Raw genomic sequence first — 22880 nt, 5'->3', positions numbered from 1 at the left:
GCCCTAAGCTCCATACCTTCTGGTAACTAATATTTGACTACATCTCAAAGGCTTATGACAAACCTATTTTACCAGATCAATTTCTCGCCCTGTTCGGCCTATCCGTGACTTCCGTACTGGATAACCACATTGTCCAGGCCATCTCACTTTGTTGTAAAATGAGGTATTTCGCTAGCAAAGTACAATGGAAATCTGAATCTATCCCCACATTCCACCAATGGTTAAGAGAACTTGGCAATGTAATCCACATGGAAGACCTTCGATATAAGCTTGCCAATCAAGAGAGGGTTTTTCTAAAAGTATGGAAACCGCTTCTTGACAAATGGTCAATAACCCAGCAGTCGTGAATTGATTTACACACCTCAGGTGCCTGACTAGTCATATCAAGTTGTTGCCCATAGTATATCGCCACTTTTTCTCTTTGTCCTGAATCACTGTTGTTGCCATGTTTGTTCAGTTTTTTTTTGTATTTTATTTTTATTTATTTTTTATTTATACACTTTTCTGCCCTTCTCTCTCAAGCCCAGTATAACATCCATTAGTTTTAAGTGTGTGTGTGTGTAAGCATGTATGTGAGTGTACGAGTTTATGTGGATGTAGGTGTATATGTTTATACATCGTGTGTGTGAATGTGGGTATGTACGCTGGTATGTGGCTATGCATGTATATACGGGCACATCTAAAGGGGGTGTCTTCCTGGTGCAATTTAACTACTCCTTTATGGTTTCATAACTGGTTCTGTAATGGTTTGCTTGCTTATCCGGACATTTCTTGATTGCAACCTCGTAGTCCATGGGGTGCTGCTGTAATTTATATTGTGCTTGTCCTGGAAAAACTCAAAAGAGATTTAAAATAAAAATAAGATACCAGAAAAAGCATGATCAGAGTGGAGTGCTGCTCACAGTGGACATTGTGCTTGCCGTTGGGTTTGGCAAAGAGTTTAATTAATAAGGCAAAATTGCCGTAAAATGTTTAGGTACACAGTACTTTGAATGAATGTATACTCATCTCCATTAGCACTGTCTTTAATAACAGACAAAGTACTTAAGAAGAAACAATAATGAAAACTGCTTATGATTGTATGCTTAATTGTTGTTTGCATATTACTGCATATTTTTATATATATTTTTTCATCCCCATCATTATTGAATCCCCTTTCTTTGTGTTTTTGTTTTGTTTATAGTTTTATTCTGTGTACTATTTTAACCTTACCAAGTATAAGCCTTCTTACATTGTATAAACAAAGGTCTTCAAATGAAATCGCATATGCCATTTCACAGGTTTCACCTATTGATTTATTTTGTGTAGAATAATTTCAAACTACCAATAATGTGTGGATAAAACACTAAGAATTATATTAAAAGATAGAAATAAACGTTATGATGTAAGCAAAGCAGTTAAATGCAGTAGACACCAATCAAATAACAAAACAGTAATGTGAAAACTCTAGGCCTCTGCAGCTCAAAAGCTGGCAGCCGCAGTGGTCTTATTTAGGCTTCTATATTTGTCAGTTGAAAGGCAACCAAAAAAATCAGTTCCAGATTTTTTTTATTTGTCTGAAGTGCAAAAAACTACACAACAGCTTTTCATAATATTTTTCATTGTTAAATAAATAGCAAAATCTATCGGATATTCTTCCGATAGATTTTGTAACTATGGTAAAACGGAATTGATTGCCCCCATGCTAAACCATGACCGAATCCGAATGCAATATCCACCAAGGTTTAACATGGTGTGTTATGATTGGTGGATTAAAAGCTCAATGTAACTGGCTAAACAGGACTTCCTTTAAAAAAAAAAAAAAGAGAGAGAAAAAGGCAAATGCAGCTTAAACGATCCATAAATTTACATTTACAGTGTATCTGGAAAGTATTCACAGCTCTTCACTTTTTCCACAATTTGTTATGTTACAGCCTTATTCCAAAATGGATTAAATTCATGATTTTCCTAAAAATTCTACAAACAATACCCCATAATGATAATGTGAAAGAAGTTTGTTTGAAATCTTTGCAAATTTATAAAATAAAACGAAAAAAAAAAAGAAAGAAAAAAAAAAAAATCACATGTACATAAGTATTCACAGCCTTTGCTCAATCCTTTGTTGGAGCACCTTTGGCACCAATTACAGCCTCAAGTCTTTTTGTGTATGATGCTACAAGCTTGGCACACCTATTTTTGGGCAGTTTCTCCCATTCTTTGCAGGATCTCTCAAGCTCCATCAGGTTGGATGGGGAGCGTCGGTGCACAGCCATTTTCAGATCTCTGCAGAGATGTTCAATCGGGTTGAAGTCTGGGCTCTGGCTGGGCCACTCAAGACATTCACAGAGTTGTCCAGTAGCCACTCCTTTGTTATCTTGGCTGTGTGCTTAGGGTCGTTGTCCTGTTGGAAGATGAACATTCGCTCCAGTCTGAGGTCCAGAGTGCTCTGGAGCAGGTTTTCATCAAGGAAGTCACTGTACATTGCTGCATTCATCTTTCCCATGATCCTGACTATTCTCCCAGTTCCTGCCGCTGAAAAAAATCCCCACAGCATGATGCTGCCACCACCACCATGCTTCACTGTAGGGATGGTATTGGCCAGGTGATGAGCGGTGCCTGGTACAGACATGATGCTTGCCATTCAGGCCAAGAGTTCAATCTTTGTTTCATTAGACCAGAGAATTTTGTTTTGCATGATCCGAGAGTCCTTCAGGTGCCATTTGGCAAACTCCAGGTGGGCTGTCATGTGCCTTTTACTGAGGAGTGGCTTCCATCTGGCCACTTTACCATACAGGCCTGATTGGTGGAGTGCTGCAGAGATGGTTGTTCTTCTGGAAGGTTCTCCTCTCTCCACAGAGAAACGCTGGAGCTCTGTCAGAGTGACCATTGGGTTCTTGGTCACCTCCCTGACTAAGGCCCTTCTTCCCCGATCGCTCAGTTTGGACGGGCAGCCAGCTCTAGGAAGAGTCCTGGTGGTTCCAAACTTCTTCCATTTACAGATGATTGAGGCCATTGAGCTCATTGGGACCTTCAATGCTGCAGAAATATTTCTGTACCCTTCCCCAGATCGGTGCCTCGATACAATCCTGTCTCTGATGTCTTCAGACAATTCCTTGGACTTCATGGCTTGGTTTGTGCTCTGACATGCACTGTTGACTGTGGGACCTTACATAGACAGGTGTGTTCCTTTCCAAATCATGTCCAATCAACTGAATTTACCACAGGTGGACTCTTAATCAAGTTGTAGAAACATCTCAAGGATGATCAGTGGAAACAGGATGCACCTGAGCTCAATTTTGAGTGTCATGGCAAAGGCTGTGAATACTTATGTACATGTGATTTTTTTTCATTTTTTATTTTTTTTAAATTTGCAAAGATTTCAAACAAACTTCTTTCACATTGTCATTATGGGGTATTGCTTGTAGAATTTTGGGGAAAATAATTAATTTAATCCATTTTGGAATAAGGCTGTAACATAACAAAATGTGGAGCGCTGTGAATACTTTCTGGATGCACTGTACATTTATGCATTTGGCAGATGCTTTTATCCAAAGTGACTTACAGTGCACTTATTACAGGGACAATCCCCCTGGAGCAACCTGGAGTTAGGTGCCTTGCTCAAGGACACAATGGTGGTGGCTGTGGGGATCGAACCAGCGACCTTCTGATTAATAGTTATGTGCTTTCGCCCACTACGCCACCACCACTATACATATGTATATACTATACATAAATAAATGTAACAACATTCACATATGTTTGATGCAATTTAATTCAACACCTTGATAGATACGTATTTGTTAAAAAATTTGAATTTAAGTGAAAAGTATTTGCAGTTGGGGAAATATTTGTGCTCTCACTTGTGTATTTATGAATTGTATTTTTGGATTTAAGAATTAGATTATATGAATGTGAATTGTGCTGTGCATTTCTGAATAAAATTTTGTAAATATATTCTTTTTGAGATAATTCTGGCTCCATAATATTTTCCTGCATGTGATGCAATTGAGAGAGGGAAGTATGCGTGGCCTGAGGTGAAATAAAACTCTGTATAGATCTGCTCCAGATATCCTTTTATTAATAATTGTGTTATTAATTTTATTTAACATTAACATGACAAAAAATTAAGTACAGCCTTTGTAAAAATATAGAGCCAAACATAAATGTGTTTTGACTGACTGTTTATTTAATTGTCAACTAGAAGCATCATTACTATTTAGTCAACAGCCTTGTGTGACAGTTAATATCAATGTTTCCATTTATACTGTGAAACTCTGACCAAAAATAACTAAAAACCAATCAAGTGAAAAAAATAATACATTTTATGAATTAATTTGCTCAGACACCTTTTGATGCAAAAATGTAATCAAAACATAAAAACCTGGAATCCAGATAATTTGAAAGAGAGTTTGGAATTTTGGAACACAGGATTTTGAAAAAATATTAAACTGAATTATATTTCCATCTTACCCTTTTGAGGAGCCGTGGTGCATCAACATCGAGTTTACATCTCCTCTCAATCTTATGAGTGGATCCATCCTCACTGTTCTCCTCACTAATCACATCACTGTCCACAAACATGGGGATCAGATGACAGGTGGGAAATCTCCTCTCATATGCCTGAGAAAGAGAGAAGAAAAAGAGTTAGAGATCTGATAAAACCCACCATCATTCATAGAAGACAAGAGGTATGTGTGTAACTTGCTAGGTTCATAAAGCCACTAAGGGCCACAGGCTTTGGAGAAAGAGAATAGTGGGGAAACCAATTAACCAGATTAAACTGTTCTAATCACCATGGAAACAGGACACTTGAGAAGAACTATGGGAAACAATTTCATATATAATTTTTTGCATTTTTTAACATAATCGGCATCGGCCAATATCCAAGTATATCAAGCCGATTATTAGGCAGGCGCATCTGTGGGCAGCCTAGTATTGTTGTGGAACACGTGTTCGACGCACGTGGAGTCATTTTCCAGCAGGGTGAGCAGACCTCATCCAGTGCCTAAGGAAGGAGCTAAGTTCCTTGGAGAAAACGTTAAGGATTAAATTTGTATAACTCCTTTATATTTAATTAAAAACTTCTGATATGTTACTGCCAACTTAAAGAAAAAACGCGACAAACACGATAGGCGACATGACGTTCGGCTACTTTGGATATTGATAGCGTAGTTGAAGTTGCATTATCACAGCAGAAGGGTTGCTATCATGTCACAATAAGTAAGCAAGAATTTTGCAATTACAGACAGTGACTCTGAGACTTTTATTTGTTCTGTTTGTGTGTCTTATATTTAAGAGGGTTGTCACTCAATACAGAGAAATAAGTAATAAAAAAATACCAACGCACTACAGGCTATTGAAGGACTGGCTTTGGTAAACTCGGATGTTATCGGATTCTGCTGTCGGTACTGGAGAAATTAAGAAAATACATTTATTATTGCTATAAAGAGAAAGTTATTTTATCTCGCCAGCCATTTCTATGTATAATAATATGAAACCATTTGTCTGTGATGCAATTTAGCTATTCGCAGTCAGAGAGAGAGAGATCTCCCTCACGCGGTGCCACAGCGAGCAAAACACGAGCCCTGCTTAATGAGTGACGACAGAGGACAGAACTAAACTAAACATTCAAACGTAGCCTAGTTTAGATCTGTGATATTAGTCTGATTTTATTTTAGATATCGCCTTCCAAAGCTTATAAAAATAATATTTATACATAAGCCGCATTCTGTCTAGCACAACTTCCTTCCCTTCACAGTGGTGCACTGACATTTCTCCCTAAAACTCAAACTTAATGTCAGAATCAGCACGATCGGTGATTGTTGTAAAATGCAGTCTAGCTACTGTTGCTAAATTGCGGGACGCGTTTAATAATAAAAGGAGCGCAAGAGATACTGTTCCCAAGGCGGCGCGCGCTCCGAAACAGACCGGAATGAGACAAGCAAAGTATAGGCTACTTTGGGTTTCATGTGAGTGTCTAAACGATCAACTATACACAAAAATATGTCAAAACGACCAGCTTGGAGATTCACTTAAACACAGTTTATGTCTTAAATGGGCGTAGTTATGGAAATAGTTGGGAGAAAATATGGTGCATCAGGAGCCTATTAGATCTGCACTCAGTTTTAAAGGGGAAGCAGTCAAATAAGCATGCTGACGATTGAGCCATTACTGCGAATCAAACAACAAAAGGCAAAGAGAAAATCACTTACAGCTCTTGAATGAATAACTTCTGCAATAATCTATCTATGATAAACTATGCAGTGTTATTTTACAATTGATTACTTTATTAGATTTCTTTTTAGACCACACCTGAACAGTAATGTTAGTAGACCTTCCTGAAATTAAATCACTGTGCCTATATAACGTTTATCTTTGTGTAATATATATATATATATATATATATATATATATATATATATATATATATATATATATATATATATATATATATATTTTTTTATATATATATATATATATATATATATATATATATATATATATATATACAGTGAGGAAAATAAGTATTTGAACACCCTGCTATTTTGCAAGTTCTCCCACTTGGAAATCATGGAGGGGTCTGAAATTGTCATCGTAGGTGCATGTCCACTGTGAGAGACATAATCTAAAAAAAAAATCCAGAAATCACAATGTATGATTTTTTAACTATTTATTTGTATGATACAGCTGCAAATAAGTATTTGAACACCTGTCTATCAGCTAGAATTCTGACCCTCAAAGACCTGTTAGTCTGCCTTTAAAATGTCCACCTCCACTCCATTTATTATCCTAAATTAGATGCACCTGTTTGAGGTCGTTAGCTGCATAAAGACACCTGTCCACCCCATACAATCAGTAAGAATCCAACTACTAACATGGCCAAGACCAAAGAGCTGTCCAAAGACACTACAGACAAAATTGTACACCTCCACAAGGCTGGAAAGGGCTACGGGGAAATTGCCAAGCAGCTTGGTGAAAAAAGGTCCACTGTTGGAGCAATCATTAGAAAATGGAAGAAGCTAAACATGACTGTCAATCTCCCTCGGACTGGGGCTCCATGCAAGATCTCACCTCGTGGGTTCTCAATGATCTTAAGAAACGTGAGAAATCAGCCCAGAACTACACGGGAGGAGCTGGTCAATGACCTGAAAAGAGCTGGGACCACCGTTTCCAAGGTTACTGTTGGTAATACACTAAGACGTCATGGTTTGAAATCATGCATGGCATGGAAGGTTCCCCAGCTTAAACCAGCACATGTCAAGGCCCGTCTTAAGTTTGCCAATGACCATTTGGATGATCCAGAGGAGTCATGGGAGAAAGTCATGTGGTCAGATGAGACCAAAATAGAACTTTTTGGTCATAATTCCACTAACCGTGTTTGGAGGAAGAAGAATGATGAGTACCATCCCAAGAACACCATCCCTACTGTGATGCATGGGGGTGGTAGCATCATGCTTTGGGGGTGTTTTTCTGCACATGGGACAGGGCGACTGCACTGTATTATGGAGAGGATGACCGGGGCCATGTATTGCGAGATTTTGGGGAACACCCTCCTTCCCTCAGTTAGAGCATTGAAGATGGGTCGAGGCTGGGTCTTCCAACATGACAATGACCCGAAGCACACAGCCAGGATAACCAAGGAGTGGCTCTGTAAGAAGCATATCAAGGTTCTGGCGTGGCCTAGCCAGTCTCCAGACCTAAACCCAATAGAGAATCTTTGGAGGGAGCTCAAACTCCGTGTTTCTCAGTGACAGCCCAGAAACCTGATTGATCTAGAGAAGATCTGTGTGGAGGAGTGGGCCAAAATCCCTCCTGCAGTGTGTGCAAACCTGGTGAAAAACTACAGGAAACGTTTGACCTCTGTAATTGCAAACAAAGGCTACTGTACCAAATATTAACATTGATTTTCTCAGGTGTTCAAATACTTATTTGCTGCTGTCTCATACAAATAAATAGTTAAGAAATCATACATTGTGATTTCTGGATTTTTTTTTTTAGATTATGTCTCTCACAGTGGACATGCACCTACAATGACAATTTCAGACCCCTCCATGATTTCTAAGTGGGAGAACTTGCAAAATAGCAGGGTGTTCAAATACTTATTTTCCTCACTGTATATATATATATATATATATATATATATATATATATATATATATATATATATATATATATATATATATATATATACATAACAAAAATAACCGTTAAGAATACCGTTAAAGTACCGGATCAATAAGCAGTATCGGTAAGAGTAGTAATACCATTAAAACCTTAACGATACCCATCCCTAGTTATGCCTGTGCTTCTCTTGGATGCTCTGAATATTGGATTACATGTCTGGATTGCCCCTTAATTAAAGCTGCATTTGGATCTCAACCTTCGGGTCTTGGAGCAGTTTGTAACACCTGCTTTGTTTATTTAATATATTTGTTATACATTATTTATACAAAATGTTTTTACATTATACGTTTTTAATTTAAGTGTACAAGTGCAGATTGGTCAAGTGTTCAATACATTCACATTTATGCATTTGGCAGATGCTTTTATCCAAAGCGACTTACAGAGCCCTTATTACAGGGACAATCCCCCCGGAGCAACCTGGAGTTAAGTGCCTTGCTCAAGGACACAATGGTGGTGGCTGTGGGGATCGAACCAGCGACCTTCTGATTACCAGTTATGTGGTTTAGACCACTACACCACCACCACTCCACACAATAAATGTATTTGTTGAGAAATTTTGTCTATCTTAAGTAATTATTTGTGTTACATTTTAACTTTCAAATAAAAGGTCAAATAAGAGGTTAAAAACAAGCACATATCGGTCAAAATAAATCGGCAGCACTAATCGGCCAACGGCCGACCCGGATTTCAAAAGATCGGCATTGGCCTGAAAAAAAACATATCGGTCGACCTCTAATACACACACACACACACACACACACACACACACACACACACACACACACACACACACACACACACACACACACACACACACACACACACACACACACACACACACATATATGGCCTATGTAAACTTCTGACTTCAATAAAATATCCATGTTTGTGGGTAGAGACAAATCTCATAGAAGAGTGAAATCATTTACATTAACATTAACATTTTAGTTACAACTGTAACCCTGGTTCCTTAAAAGGAGGGAATGAGACACTGCATCAGTATCTGACACTATGGAAACTCCTCCCAGGAGTGACAATCTCTGAAGCCCTTTAAAATCATGCTAATCTTGAGGCTGCGGCCCTGATGTGCACGTCATCACGGGCATAATAATCGGAGCGCAGCCCCATTTCATCAGTATTTTTCGACTGAAGAGCGCATATCTCTCTGTCCCTTAAGACCTGTTTAAGTTGCTGGGTGTAGCTAGTTTCTGTACTGTGAATTCACTAGTGAGCATTCTTACTGCTGGCACTTCAACGTTATTAGTGGACTGCACATCTGGCCATATCTTTAGAAAATCTTATCACAGATGAGATGTGCTGTTGGTAAAACTACGATTTAATTCTAATTTGACACAGAATAAGTTATCTTGCCCCTTAAAATGAACAGTCTGCAGGGGAGTGTTTTATATAACCTGCAGTAGTGCTCATTGTATCATATTATTTACCCTCTGGGGTCGACGGACGCGCCGGCGCGACCTGCTGGATTTTTTCGTCATTACAGCCGAAACAACACAAAATTCTCCGTCATTTTGGGGCATACAGATAAGTGTAAGACATCATTAGAGACTATAAAGTGTCTACTTTTATTTGTGTACACTCACAATAACAACAAAAGCTTGTGCTTTTGTAAAATAAAGAAAATAAAAAAGGTGAGCTGTCAGCAGTCTCTGGGTTCGCGAGAATATATCTGAAACGCGTCATAAAATGAACTGAAACTCCCAAATACTTATCACACAAACATGAAACATATGTCTAAAGAAAGCTTAAAATGTCTACTTTTAAATCAAACAATTCAAATTTAAAACAAATATTCTCCTGCAATGTAATTGGTATGAAACAAAGAGATGTACAGTTTCTCCTGGCTCAGCTAATTATCCCTAATGCGATCACATCCATGGGCAGAGGGAGCTATTCATACGGTAATGTGCTGAGGCGATCAATGCAAATGGTAAACGCCCCCGACTGTGCCTTAAACACAAAGTTCATTCACTTTTCTGCGCATTTGGAAGATCACACAATACACAAGTGAGAAAACTCCTGGATAGTAACAAAGAGTTAAAATTTTCCTCAGAAGAAGATCGGGACTCAGATGAACGTTTGTATTTTGAAGAGTGACTTGATCCAGCCAAGGATAGAATTTTGGACAAGTCATTTAGTTTTCATTAGTTGACATGCTATTTTATTTAAACATGTACAAATTTTACTAGTGGGACTGTTTCCAGACTTGCCAGCCAGGATTCAGAGAATTGAAAATTTAAATATGTCCTAATAGGCAAGTTTTTGTTACATTTACATGCTGTTTTGGCTAAAGCAGACATTTAAATTGTATGCTGTATGATATAAATATGATATGTAATATGATATAAAAATAATATTAATGTTTAGATAATATTTTATCTAGTGTTTATGCTTCCTCATTATCATCAACAAAGCTTGTGCTTGCAAATATATGTTCAGGTTAAATGAGTAAAATGCACTTTAAATATGCCCATATTAGAAAATCTGCATATTATAATGATTTCTGAAGGATTATGTGAGACTGAAGCCTGCAGTAATGATGCTGAAAATTCAGCTTTGACCACAAATTATATTTTACAATATATTCAAATAGAAAACTGTTCTTTTAAATTGTAAAAATATAGTTCACAATATCACTGTTTTTACTGTGTTTTGGATCAAATAAATGCAGTCTTGGTGAGCAGAAGAGACTTCTTTTAAACGGTAGTGTAGGTCTAAAATTAAGTAAAGTCTTTATGTAAAGAAAATGTATAGTCAGATTACTTCTTTTGACTTAAAACTTGATTTTGATAATTAAGTCTCCTCACATTCATTCTCTTTCTGTCACATTCCTCATCGATAGGCCCAGGGGAGGGGTCTTTGTCTCCTGAGGTGTGAATTACATTCATGATAATTCACGCCTCCTTGCATATGACCTTTCAAACACAAAAAGTGTCTTGCAAAAGATAAATTACAATATTGTTTTGTATGAATGAGTGATCAGGCAAAAACTCTAGGCTACAAGATCCAGTTCTCAGAAGTCTTCTGGACAAATGTTTAGTATGTGTTCTATGGCTTTATATCAATGACTTAAAAATTTAGTTTTTTCAAAAATTTTATTTTCTTAAAAATACAAACATGTACATACGTTGCTCAGATATTATTGTAGCCTTGTTTGTGCAGAATACAGGGTTATCAGACCATGTGTTTTTAAGCAACTGAAAAAGCACAAATGTCAAGGCATGTCAAAACTTATCCAGGGCCCAAAACACCCTCAGACCCCAGAGGGTTAACCCAGATAGATTTCAGAGAAAACCTGGCTCATCAGCTGGGAGGTATCGATATTCACACAAGTTTCCCTTTGCAAACACTAAAGCCTGTAATACTTCCTCCATCATAACTCCACAGAGCCCATGTCCCTACAATTTTAGAGTTGTTGGCTATGCTATCAGAAAAGTAGGACTGAAAATAAAACTAAATTAGCTTGTTGCGCGCCGGAATGTAATGGAAAAAGACTTTGCTTGGTTCGCCATAGGAACTGTTTTCAGTCTTGGCACTCAGCTGAGAGTGACCAGTTTCGTGAAGAGGCCTAGTTTGGGCTATGTTTACTGATGTAGTTCTCCCCCTCCCCTCTTTTCTCCCTACAGGTATTGCAGTTGTTGAGTATTTATGAATTTATATATATTCTGTTCCTGCGCTCTTTATTAGGGGTTCAAGCACAAAGTGCTAGAAACCTATTGATTTTGCTAAGATTTGTATTATTAGTATTATTATATTATTATTATTATTATTATTATTCCACCATAAAACTGATTGGGCAGAGAAAACAGTTAGGCCTAGAGAATTGAAACTTGGTCAGATGGTAGTAGTATTGCTGGCTACTCAGAAACACGGACTTGGTCAAATCAGTCAATAGGGGGCGCTACAGCGATCAAAAACGTGTAACTGCTCATAACTCCTAGACCATTAGTCATAGACTCAAGTGCTTTATATCATTGGAATCCTTGGCTCAAACCAAACAAAACGTATATCTCCGATTTCATTGCCATCTATAAACCTTTTCCGCCATCTTGGATTTTTCATAAAACCTTTGCTAACTAGTCCTAGGTTTTTGTACGATCGGGACCAAACCAGTGCCAAACAATTCTATGGAGTCTCATTATCAAAAGTTATCGAAAAATGTTTGAACTTTCGACTCGAGATGGAAGTGGGAGTGGCCAATTTTACATAAATGGCTATAACTCTTGAAGGAAATGAGATATCTTCACTAAACTTGGCATGCTTATGTAAGAGGTCAATTTTTGGTCGCCCATAAAAGTTGGTGCTGTTTTACCACATGGTGGCTCTATAATACCAATTGTTTTTTAATTGTCCGTAACTACGCAACCGTTAGTCTGATTGAGTTGAAAATCAATATGCTGTGTCTTTGTCCAAGGTGCCATGACTGTCTATGAGGACATTAGAGTATCTAAAAAAAACATGGCCGCCATCAGCCAATGAAGTTTGAGCACCTATTGGACAAGGTTAACCGAAGCCGATCGGCACAAAACTCGGTGGGCCTGTTCGACTCCTGACCCTAGAGGTCTGTGAGAAATTTGAAAGAAATTGGCCAATGGATGGCGCTAACAAGTTTTACGCCTCTGTAATCACGTGGTGTTTCACACATGCACACAATGACCGTGTCCTAATTCAAAGGCTGCAACCTTCGAAGGACTCACACTTCAAAGCCGCGCCTTCGAAGGCCACGAAGGTCAGACAGAGCATTGTTAATTGGGACAGTCTAGCCTACGGAGGACTGTTCTTGTTACCCAACAACTGTGACATCTGAAGAGTGACTAACGTTTGTACTGGACTTTTTTAATAGTTATATTAAACTGTCTGAAAACTAAACTGGGTTCAATATTTTCTGTCAATATAAACTGTCTAAATATTTTCACCATGGTCCATTTCTGTATAGAAATAAGAGCAGGGTTTCCCGCAGCACTTTGAAACTAAGGCAGCCGCCTAAGCAACACACGCCTGCCGCCTTAACTACGTCGTCAAAAAAATATATATGAGCGATATTCGCCATGTTACTCTGTCCTGTTTTCTCCCTTACCATCTTTAAATATGTGATAAGCCTTCGTATTCGCTTCAGTCGTTATCTGCGCGTTCTTCCGCAGCGGCGCCGAGCGTGTGTGTGTTCATCTGAGCCTCATTGGTCTGTCACTGCTCGTCAATGTCAGAATATTTGAGATGACCAATCAAATCAAAGTAGGCGGGCTTTATGCTCACAGCGCGAATTTTAGCAGAGCGACTCGACGCGCTTCAGTTTACGGTCAGTCAAGTGCGAGATAAGATGTAAGTTGCTAAACTAAACATTTGTTATTTGATCATAAATTTTAAACGAATCACAAAAATAATCAGGCAAATTAATAAACTTTTGTCTATTTTCACCATTTTGAACTGAAAATAGACCACTATGTGACGTGACTAATGTAATGTAGCCTAATAATTAATTTACTGTCATTGTGAGGGGACAAGACACATTAACCAGGGTACCCGCAGGATCTTAAAAGCATTGAAAAATAATCTCAAATTAAGGCCTTAAAAGCCTTGGATTTGGTATACAAAGTCTTGGATTTCGTTACAAAGGTATTATATATTTTTTGCCTTTACTAGGATTAAGTTCATACCATAACAAAATTAACTGTTACTAATGCAGGCTAATTAAAAATTCATGCAACGTTGAGTGCATCCCGCACTCCACGTCATAGCAGAAAGCGCGGGCACCGTTACTATGGTTACTAGGCAAGTGAATTGCAGAACAAGATAGTTGCCAAGCGTAGTTTGTCTTCTGAAGTGGGAATATTTCAGTTTAATGCCAGAATTCAATAATTTAAACCCCAAATCAGAGCTTTTCTGTTAAAAGAACATGTTTTCTACCCGGTCTTTTCAATAGTATATGGCAATCATGCGCGCGCGCTCTCTAACGCAAGAAGCGCGGATGATCTGAAAACACAGACGAGCTGGAGTTCAGCAATCTTCATTTGAGTTTGTCAACTTAAATTAAAGTGTCATTCAGTCGGCCTGTGTTCTGTCACGAGCCGCTTGCGCTGTTTGTGCGAACAAAATGCAGGCTGATATCCCAGCAGTGTTTTTAATGTTGATGCAATGTTTCCCGAATATCCACACGATTTCAAATGTGACATTGATTTTATACAACAGTTAAAAAACAAAAGGGTAAAATTAAGTGATTTACTACATTTAAAACAGTATAGTCAGGCTTATTGCTCTATTTTGCAATGAAATCTGTGGCTTTGAACGAATCGTGAGATTCAATGAATGACTCGATGACTCACACCATAAAGACAATGAGTTACCGCCACCTACTGGCGATTTTAATATACTTTTATATAATATTTTTTATTATATAAAAGTATATTATTTATATATATTTGTATTTATATAATACTTTTATTAATATTAAACGATTTTAACATTGCCTATTTATTGAACATTGTTTTATTTAAGGCATTTTTTTTTTTTTTTTTAAAGGTATTACAAAGGTAAAAAATGAAATGGGAAAATTGATTAAAGGGAGCAAATATTGTCCCTTAATGGAAAAGGTGTGACTGCAGTCTAAGTGGAAGAGGGGTACGGCACTCTAAAAAATTGGAGAACCACGGAACGAAGGAAAAGGGATATGTAGAATTGCACAAGTGCTACTGCTAAAGAGTGCAAAGTGCTGTAAGTGTCATTTAGAAAATGGGCATGGTCGTGTGTAAGCCCCATAATTCCTAAACAAAAACTCAGAACTTCACGAAATTTGGTGAGCACATTGCTCACAACAAATCCAGTGAATTGCTGTCACCTCCCTGTCTCGGATACCTTGTCCATTTTCACCATGAGCAGTGCAGTTGCATACAAACCAGCAGCAAAATGCATTCATGGACTTCCCACACCAGCACTTAACTTTAAAGCAATTTTTGACAAATTTGTTGTGCTAATGGTCATTTCCCCCCACAAATTTCCCTGTATGGCAGGCTTTGTCAACCCCATGCCCCCATTGCGGAGCACATAATATAAATGTATTACTACATGATTCAAGTAATAGGCCTAATTAATACAAATAAATCAGATTTAAAAACTATTACAAAAAAACTAAAATATGATCAACTCCTGCACCAAGTGGACCTGGCATTACATTCTCTACTTTCCCCTCATGTCCCTTGCAGCCTGATAGATCTTGCATCTTATCACAGAGATTTTACACAGTTTTTTAGAGTTGTGGTTATGCGGATGATGATTGAGTCAGCAGCCATATCACCCTGTAGCTCAAGACCGGTTGCCCACTGAAGCTAAGCAGGGTTGAGCCTGGCCAATACCTTAATGGGAGACCTCCTGGGAACTCTGTAACTCTACTCTCTCCTCTCCACCAATAGCTGGTGTGTGGTGAGCTTTCTGGTGCACTATGGCTGCAGTCACATGATCTATGTGGATGCTGCACACTGGTGGTGGTTGAGGAGAGTCCCCTGTTCACAGTGTAAAGCACTTTGAGTGTAGTGTCAGAAAAGAGCTATATAAATGTAAGGTTCATTAATTCATTTATGCAGAATCAAAGTCATTCTTACAGTATACATTTACATGTCAGGAGTTTTACACAAGTGTATTTTGCAACTATATGTGATCCAGAAGGACGATATGTTATTATCAATATAACTTTTAACAATAAAATACTGACCATTGCTAATATCTATGGACCAAACACAGATGACCCACAATTTTTCAATAATTTTTTCTCATCAATAGCCAACCTTTCCCAATCAGCCATCATAATCGGGGGAGACTTTAATACAGATATTGATCCAACTAAAGACAAATCAAATACACCATCACTTTTTAAACCATGGCAATCTACAGAAACCATTAAACAATACATGACTGACCTAGGTCTTGGCGATAGCTGGAGACTCACAAACCCAAACTCAAGAGAATACAGTTATTTTTCAGCAGTTCATAATCATATTCACGTATTGACTATTTCTTAACAAGCAATTCTCTCATCCCTGACATTTTAAATACAACAATACACCCTATCGTTATCTCGGATCATGCACCAATTACTATGACTATTAATAACAGAAATTATACTAAAAAATCATTTAGATGGAGGATGAATACCTCATTACTTCAAGACGAGTTTAATGAATACTATAAAAAAGAATGGGCATTTTTCATGGAAACAAACAATACACCAGACATCTCTGACGCAACTCTGTGGGAAACAGCTAAAGTTGTACTAAGAGGAAAGATAATATCATGGTCTACATACAAATATAAAAAGGAACAAAGTCGAAAAAAATAATTAGAAAATAAAATACATACATTACACAATATTTACTCTCATAGTCCCAATGAACAGACTCTACAGGAAATAAATAAAACAAAAGATGAACACAAAGACATTATAAATAAAAGGATAGAATTCCAAAAACAATGCCTTAGACATAAACATTTTGAACATAATGACAACTCAGGTAAATATCTTGCTAATCAACTCAAACGTAATAGAGAAAAGACACTTATCCCGGTAATCAATAATCCGCAAGGAAAGACACTCCACTCCTCACAAGATATCAGTGATACTTTTCGTACATTTTATAAACATCTATACAGTTATACAAAAGAACCAAAAATTAATGACACTAAATCATTTCTTAACAATTTATTTTTACCCAGTCTGAGCACAACACAAAGAGAATCATTAGAAGAATCTATATCAGAAACTGAATATAAACAAGCTCTTGATTCTCTATCAAACAATAAAGCTCCAGGTTTAGATGGATACCCATCAGAATATTACAAACATTTTTGGTCAACTATATCACCATTATTCTTGCGAATGACGGCAGAAATTAAAAACACTTCTTCTATTCCACCTCACATGAACACAGCACTAATTTCAGTCCTGCTTAAACCAAACAAAGACCCAACGTTATGCACTAGTTATCGCCCATTATCTCTTCTAAATTCTGACTTAAAAATTATAAGTAAAGCGTTGGCTACACGTCTTGAAACCCTAATTTCATCTCTTATCCATCCAGACCAAACAGGTTTCATCTAAGGACGCCAGTCATCAAACAATACCAGACGATTATTCAACATTATGAACCTATGTAATCAAAACAAAAAAAAGACTATAATCATATCACTAGACGCAGAAAAAGCTTTTGATAAAGTTAGTTGGCACTTTCTGTACATGACACTTAAAAAATTAGGGTTCGGAGACTGCTTTACTCACTGGATTAAAACACTATATAATACTCCACTAGCATCTGTTATAACGAATGGCATAATATCATCACCATTCCAACTTCAGCGAGGTACTCGCCAAGGATGCCCCTTATCACCGTTACTATTCGCCTTGTTTATAGGCGGATCTTTTGTGACGTCATTGTTTATGTTTGTCGCGTTGCATCATGGGAATCGTGTGGCAGGAAACACCGCTAGATACCTGTAATTTGATTGTTTTGCACGTTTGGAGGAAGATTTAGAGAAGAGGATGGTTCACTCTTGCTGTGTGGTCAATTGTACGGCTCGTTGGGGGCCTGATAAAAAGTTTTTCCGAATTCCCTCCGAAAAGGATCGCGAAAAACGAAAGAAATGGTCGTGTGCAATTACATTCTGTAGCTGTGCTTTGATACCTGCAAGCCTCACTAGTACATGCAGCATTTGTAAGTCCTATCCTGACAGCTGCTTCTACTTTAAACATTAAAGCTGCTACATGACTGCATGTTTCTCCAAGACTGGATTTGAAAGAAGGAGAAATGTGTAAGCTGTGATATACAATTTTTCACCATAGTACAGACGCCATTGAAAGTCTCACACTGAACACAATTGAATTGGTACAACAGTCACTACATTTTCAATAAATAAATAAGAACACTGATCAATGAAGACTTACCCGGCTTTGCAGTCGCAGTGAGCAGTGATTATTTCGCCGTTCTCTTTGGTGATCACCCACGGGAGATGCGAATCACGCTGTGACTCTGCTTGGCCAGATCTAACCTCTGCTTTTAGCACGATCACTGCTTTCTGTTTGGCAGAAAAGATCGGCCCAACTTTTCGAGAAACAAAATAATCATAGGCCTCCAGACTTTTGAAAGCCTTTAATCTTTCATGAGTTAAGGGTCCAGGGTTTTCTATTAAATAAGAATAAATGTCTCCCCAGCAGATTGGTGGCCAAGACACGGGCGAGTCGGACCAACGTTTTTTGTCATCCCAGATCTCATATGGGCTTTGAATAACTTCGATTTTGTCACCAATACAAATTTTGAGCTTCTCTCCAAACCTCCTCCGGTCTTCAGATGTTAAAGTGCTTATATATTGTGGATTTCGCCCGCTAACTCTCTTGAAAGTGCTCGTCGCGTCTTTACAGCCCGCCATACCGTTTGTTTTTTTGCCACACAACCACTCGCGCATGCGTACAAAGATGTCAACAAAGATCCTCCTATAGAACCGCTTGCTGCTGCAATAAGACAGAATGATACAATTCTGGGAGTTCTATCAAACAACACTGATCATAAAATTTCATTATACGCAGACGACATACTTCTATTTGTACAAAATCCTAAAACATCTCTTACAGAAATAATGAAACTCAATGAATATTCTATTATATCAGACTACTCCATAAACTGGACTAAATCAACAATTTTGTCACTGAACATGAAACCACATGACCGAAGCATACAAAACATACAGTTCAAAATTAATAATATTACATACTTAGGAATAAACATATCACAGAACCTCTCTGACTTGTTTAGCCTCAATTTTAATCCACTGCTGAAAACAATAGAAGATGATTTAACTAGATGGATGAATCTACCGCTTTCCATTATAGGTCGTATTGCAACAGTTAAAATGTGTATTTTACCAAAACTCCTATATTCACCATGACTCCGGTACAACCAACTAAGAAATGGTTTACATCATTAAATCAAATAATATGCAAATTCTACTGGGAAAAAAAAGAATCCAAAAATTAGTTTACAAACACTTCAAAAAAATAAATCTCAAGGCGGCCTAGCAGCACCAAATTTCCATTACTATTACTTAGCATCCCATCTACAATACTTTTGCAACTGGATCAAAGGTGACAACCCCCAAAACCCATGGCTAGAGTTAGAACAAACAGAATGCAAAGAAATAACTATATCTGATGTCCCATCCCTCACAAAAAAAATCAAACAAAACAATCTCTTTAAGAACGTAACAATTAAAACAACTCTCACCGCTTGGTGGCAAATTAATACATTGACAAAACATGAGCTGACACCACATACCAACTCACCTATATGGCATAATCCTGATTTTACTCTCAACAAAATTCCGCTAAACAACATTAAATGGAAAAAGAAAGGTATCACACATCTACATCACCTGTTTACTGGCAACACCTTCGCTACATTCACAGAATTAACTCAGAAATTTAATTTAGGAAAAGAACAGTATTACTAATACTTACAAATTAGGAATTCTATTAAAACTACAATTGGAGACAAGGATATTGCACAACCTCCCTCAATTCTAAAACATATCACCACAATTAGTAATTCATTAAAAACACTTAGTAAATTATACACTCTAATATCATCTATAGACACTAAAACAATAGCAGTACCAGTTAAACAATGGGAAAAAGATCTCAATATCAACACAAATGAGGAATTGTGGAAAACAATTTGCAGAAACACTTTTATCTTAAGTACAAACATAAACATCCAGTTAATTCAGTATAACATTATACACAGAACTCACATAACACAGCGTAAGATGTTTAAAATGGGATTAGTAACTTCAGACAGATGTACTAGCTGCAGTTTAAATACACCGGACACTTACTTTCATGCACTCGGCTATGCCCACGGTTCATCAGTTCTGGATAGATATCGTTAATAAACTATCAGAATTCTTTAAAATTACAATTAATGCACTCCCATTATTATGTCTTTTAGGTGACACATCTCAAATGAACCCCTCCTTTGAACACTCAAAACCTCTGCTCTTATCTCTAGCTATCGCCAAGAAAACAATACTACTCAATTGGAAAAATAAATACCAAATATCAATTACACAATGGCTACATCTACTAAGGGATCATATTATTAAAGAGAAACAAACGTTAGCAATTAAAAACCAACTATACAAATTTAATAATATTTTCAGTCCATTGCTCTCATCCTTAAATATTGATTAAAACTAGCTAGGGAGTTGATGCCTCAACTAAAATCTACAGTCTTTGGTATATAGAATGAATTAATAATAAGGATATTCAGTATGCATAAATACAAACTATCCCTATAATAAATAAGTTAAGTAATTAATCTAAATAAGAATGTTATTAAATACATCATTCATGTGTGTATGTATGTGTATATATTATGATAAGTTATACTCTTCATTTTTCATGTAAAAACCGCATATTAATATTATTATAATTTTTTTTTTTTTTTTTTTTTTTGGAGATGGTGGTAGTAGGGATGGTGGTATTGATATTATAAAACCATTTATATTTCCAGTAAATATAAAGGACCTGGGCCAGGCAGCTGTTCTAGGTGCTGTTGGTGGGTCCGACTGGCACATCTTGTCGACATGGTCATTAGTAACACTAGTAACATGCCCATGCCCCCAATCCCTTCCGTCATGCAAAATAAATATGGTGGACAGATATCTGGGCTGGATGTGGTGTATCTGGCTAGGGAGCTAACCAGTGCACGCCAGGGTCTAAGCCACAGATTACCAAAGAAAAAAAACAAAGAACAGAAAAAACAAGGGAAAGAAAAAGGGGGGCAACCAAACTTGACTTATGTCCTGTCAGGTCACAACCAGACTAGGTGAGCTTGGTCTGGAGGTGCCTGTTATGGTGCCCCATCTTACTCTGCGGAGGAAGACTCAGCGAAACATAGAGGCGTAACTGTTGGGGTTGGGTGTCGCTGACGGTGGGGGTTCTATGTCAGGGAGGTCTGTTGGTTGTGCTCACCGGCAGCAGTAGAATGGCTCCCAGCCCTAGAGAATAGTGTATATTCACAATAATTTTATTTACTGATCTATATGTATTATTATAATTACTATTATTATTATAATTACAGTGCTACCACTACTCCTACTACACCTATTATTATCATGAATGCTGTTTGTTGCCACTGCTACCGTTACTATCGCTACTATTTTTATCTTTGTTATAATTATTATTATTATCACACGTAGGGTCAATTTGGCCAGCGGTGGCCCTGTCTATTATGCGGTTTAGACTGTATTCATTTTGAATGGTTAGATTTATATGCACTTTGTTTATATACAATAAGTTATACTTTAAATGCAAATGTTTAATGGCATTATTATAACAAATCAATGCATTTTTAAATACATTGTGGTTAAGGTAGAGTATAATTTCATTTAATAATTTTATTATAATTGAACACCAATTACAAAAAGAGCCAGAATGCCCATCGCTAATCTGAAAAGAGATAGTATAGCGAATCATAACATCTCATGGCGGCATCTCCAGTGCTCTGGATGAGACAGGAGAAAACATCAAGCTCGGTGTCAGCAGCCTTGAGGAGGCAAGAGCTGCAGTCTGAGGAGGAGAAGTGGAAGCAGCTAAAAATAAAGATAAACAGCGCATACTTTATTGTGAAAGAAGAACCTTTCGTCAAATTTAGGCCGCTTATCAGACTCCACCACAAAAACAGAGTTTACATGAATCCCACATACGACAATGAGTGGAGATGATCGGTCAAATTGCTGACATAATGAGAGATTGCTGGCTGACCTCTAAGTATGCCAGATGGTCAACATACAAAAGCAGCTGGACAACTGATATCCTTTGATTCTAGTAGGCATGGGTTCAATGTGTGATTTGGGTGGTATGTGCTGTTCCACAGATGTGTGTCCCTTAGTACATGCGCACACACTCATACACGCAGTATAAATATGTATGTAATAAATTGTTTGTTAATAAACTCTGTATTAAATTTTCACTGTGCTCCTAAATTTTTTTGTGTGCTCCTACATTTTTTCATTTAGGAGCACATGTACTCCTTGAGAAAAAAGTTAGAGTAGAGCCCTGAAGGGGTTCAGTAAGAAAAAAATTAAAAGTGGTGCACTGACCAGGAATATTTAGGCCGATCCCAATCTTCAATAATCCAACACAGTCATCAGCCATTACCGATCTGATAACCGCTATATATTATTAAAGTGCCCCTTGCCACGTTTTTAAATTCTGCAGTTATGCGTTTATACCCCACACTGAAAAATATTTACATTCATATTATACATTCAATATACTGTACAATATTTGTGAAATGCTAACATTTATTTGATTTGAAAACAGCTACGAATAGTTATGATGTCACTATCAAATATCAGTGTGGCATACTGGCAACCAGTAAACACCAGCAGAGCATCATGCAAAACAGAGATACGTTCTAAAATAATATCCATTACATTACAACGGAGAAATCGTTAGCATCAATGATTTGTTTAACATCTTTATCATTTTGTTGAAACGCAAATCACTAATTAAGCAACTACGTGGTGCTGTAATTGAAGGTTAAACCGTTATTGCTGTTATTATTAGTGGTACTGCAACAAACATATAGCTCTGATTTAAATGTGCTGTAATGGACTTATTTATGAAATGACATGCCAAAACCGTATCCATTACATGTCAG

At 37.3% G+C, this 22880-nt stretch overlaps 1 protein-coding gene across 2 annotated transcripts in view; it reads right to left on the bottom strand.

Annotated features, from left to right (window-relative positions):
- The window catches only part of si:dkey-237i9.1 (SEC14-like protein 1), a 116497-nt gene that overhangs the window by 50732 nt on the left and 42885 nt on the right, over window positions 1-22880 (bottom strand). For both annotated transcript variants that reach the window (XM_052140752.1, XM_052140753.1), the window contains exon 3: window positions 4450-4599. In XM_052140752.1, the coding sequence (XP_051996712.1) occupies window positions 4450-4599 (150 nt within the window). The remainder of the gene's footprint in view (window positions 1-4449; window positions 4600-22880) is intronic.

This window comes from Xyrauchen texanus, chromosome 13 (genome assembly GCF_025860055.1).
Source record: "Xyrauchen texanus isolate HMW12.3.18 chromosome 13, RBS_HiC_50CHRs, whole genome shotgun sequence".
Lineage (NCBI taxonomy): Eukaryota > Metazoa > Chordata > Actinopteri > Cypriniformes > Catostomidae > Xyrauchen > Xyrauchen texanus.
The sequence above is the reverse complement of the archived record's forward strand: the minus strand, read 5'-3'. Positions and strand labels throughout refer to the sequence as shown.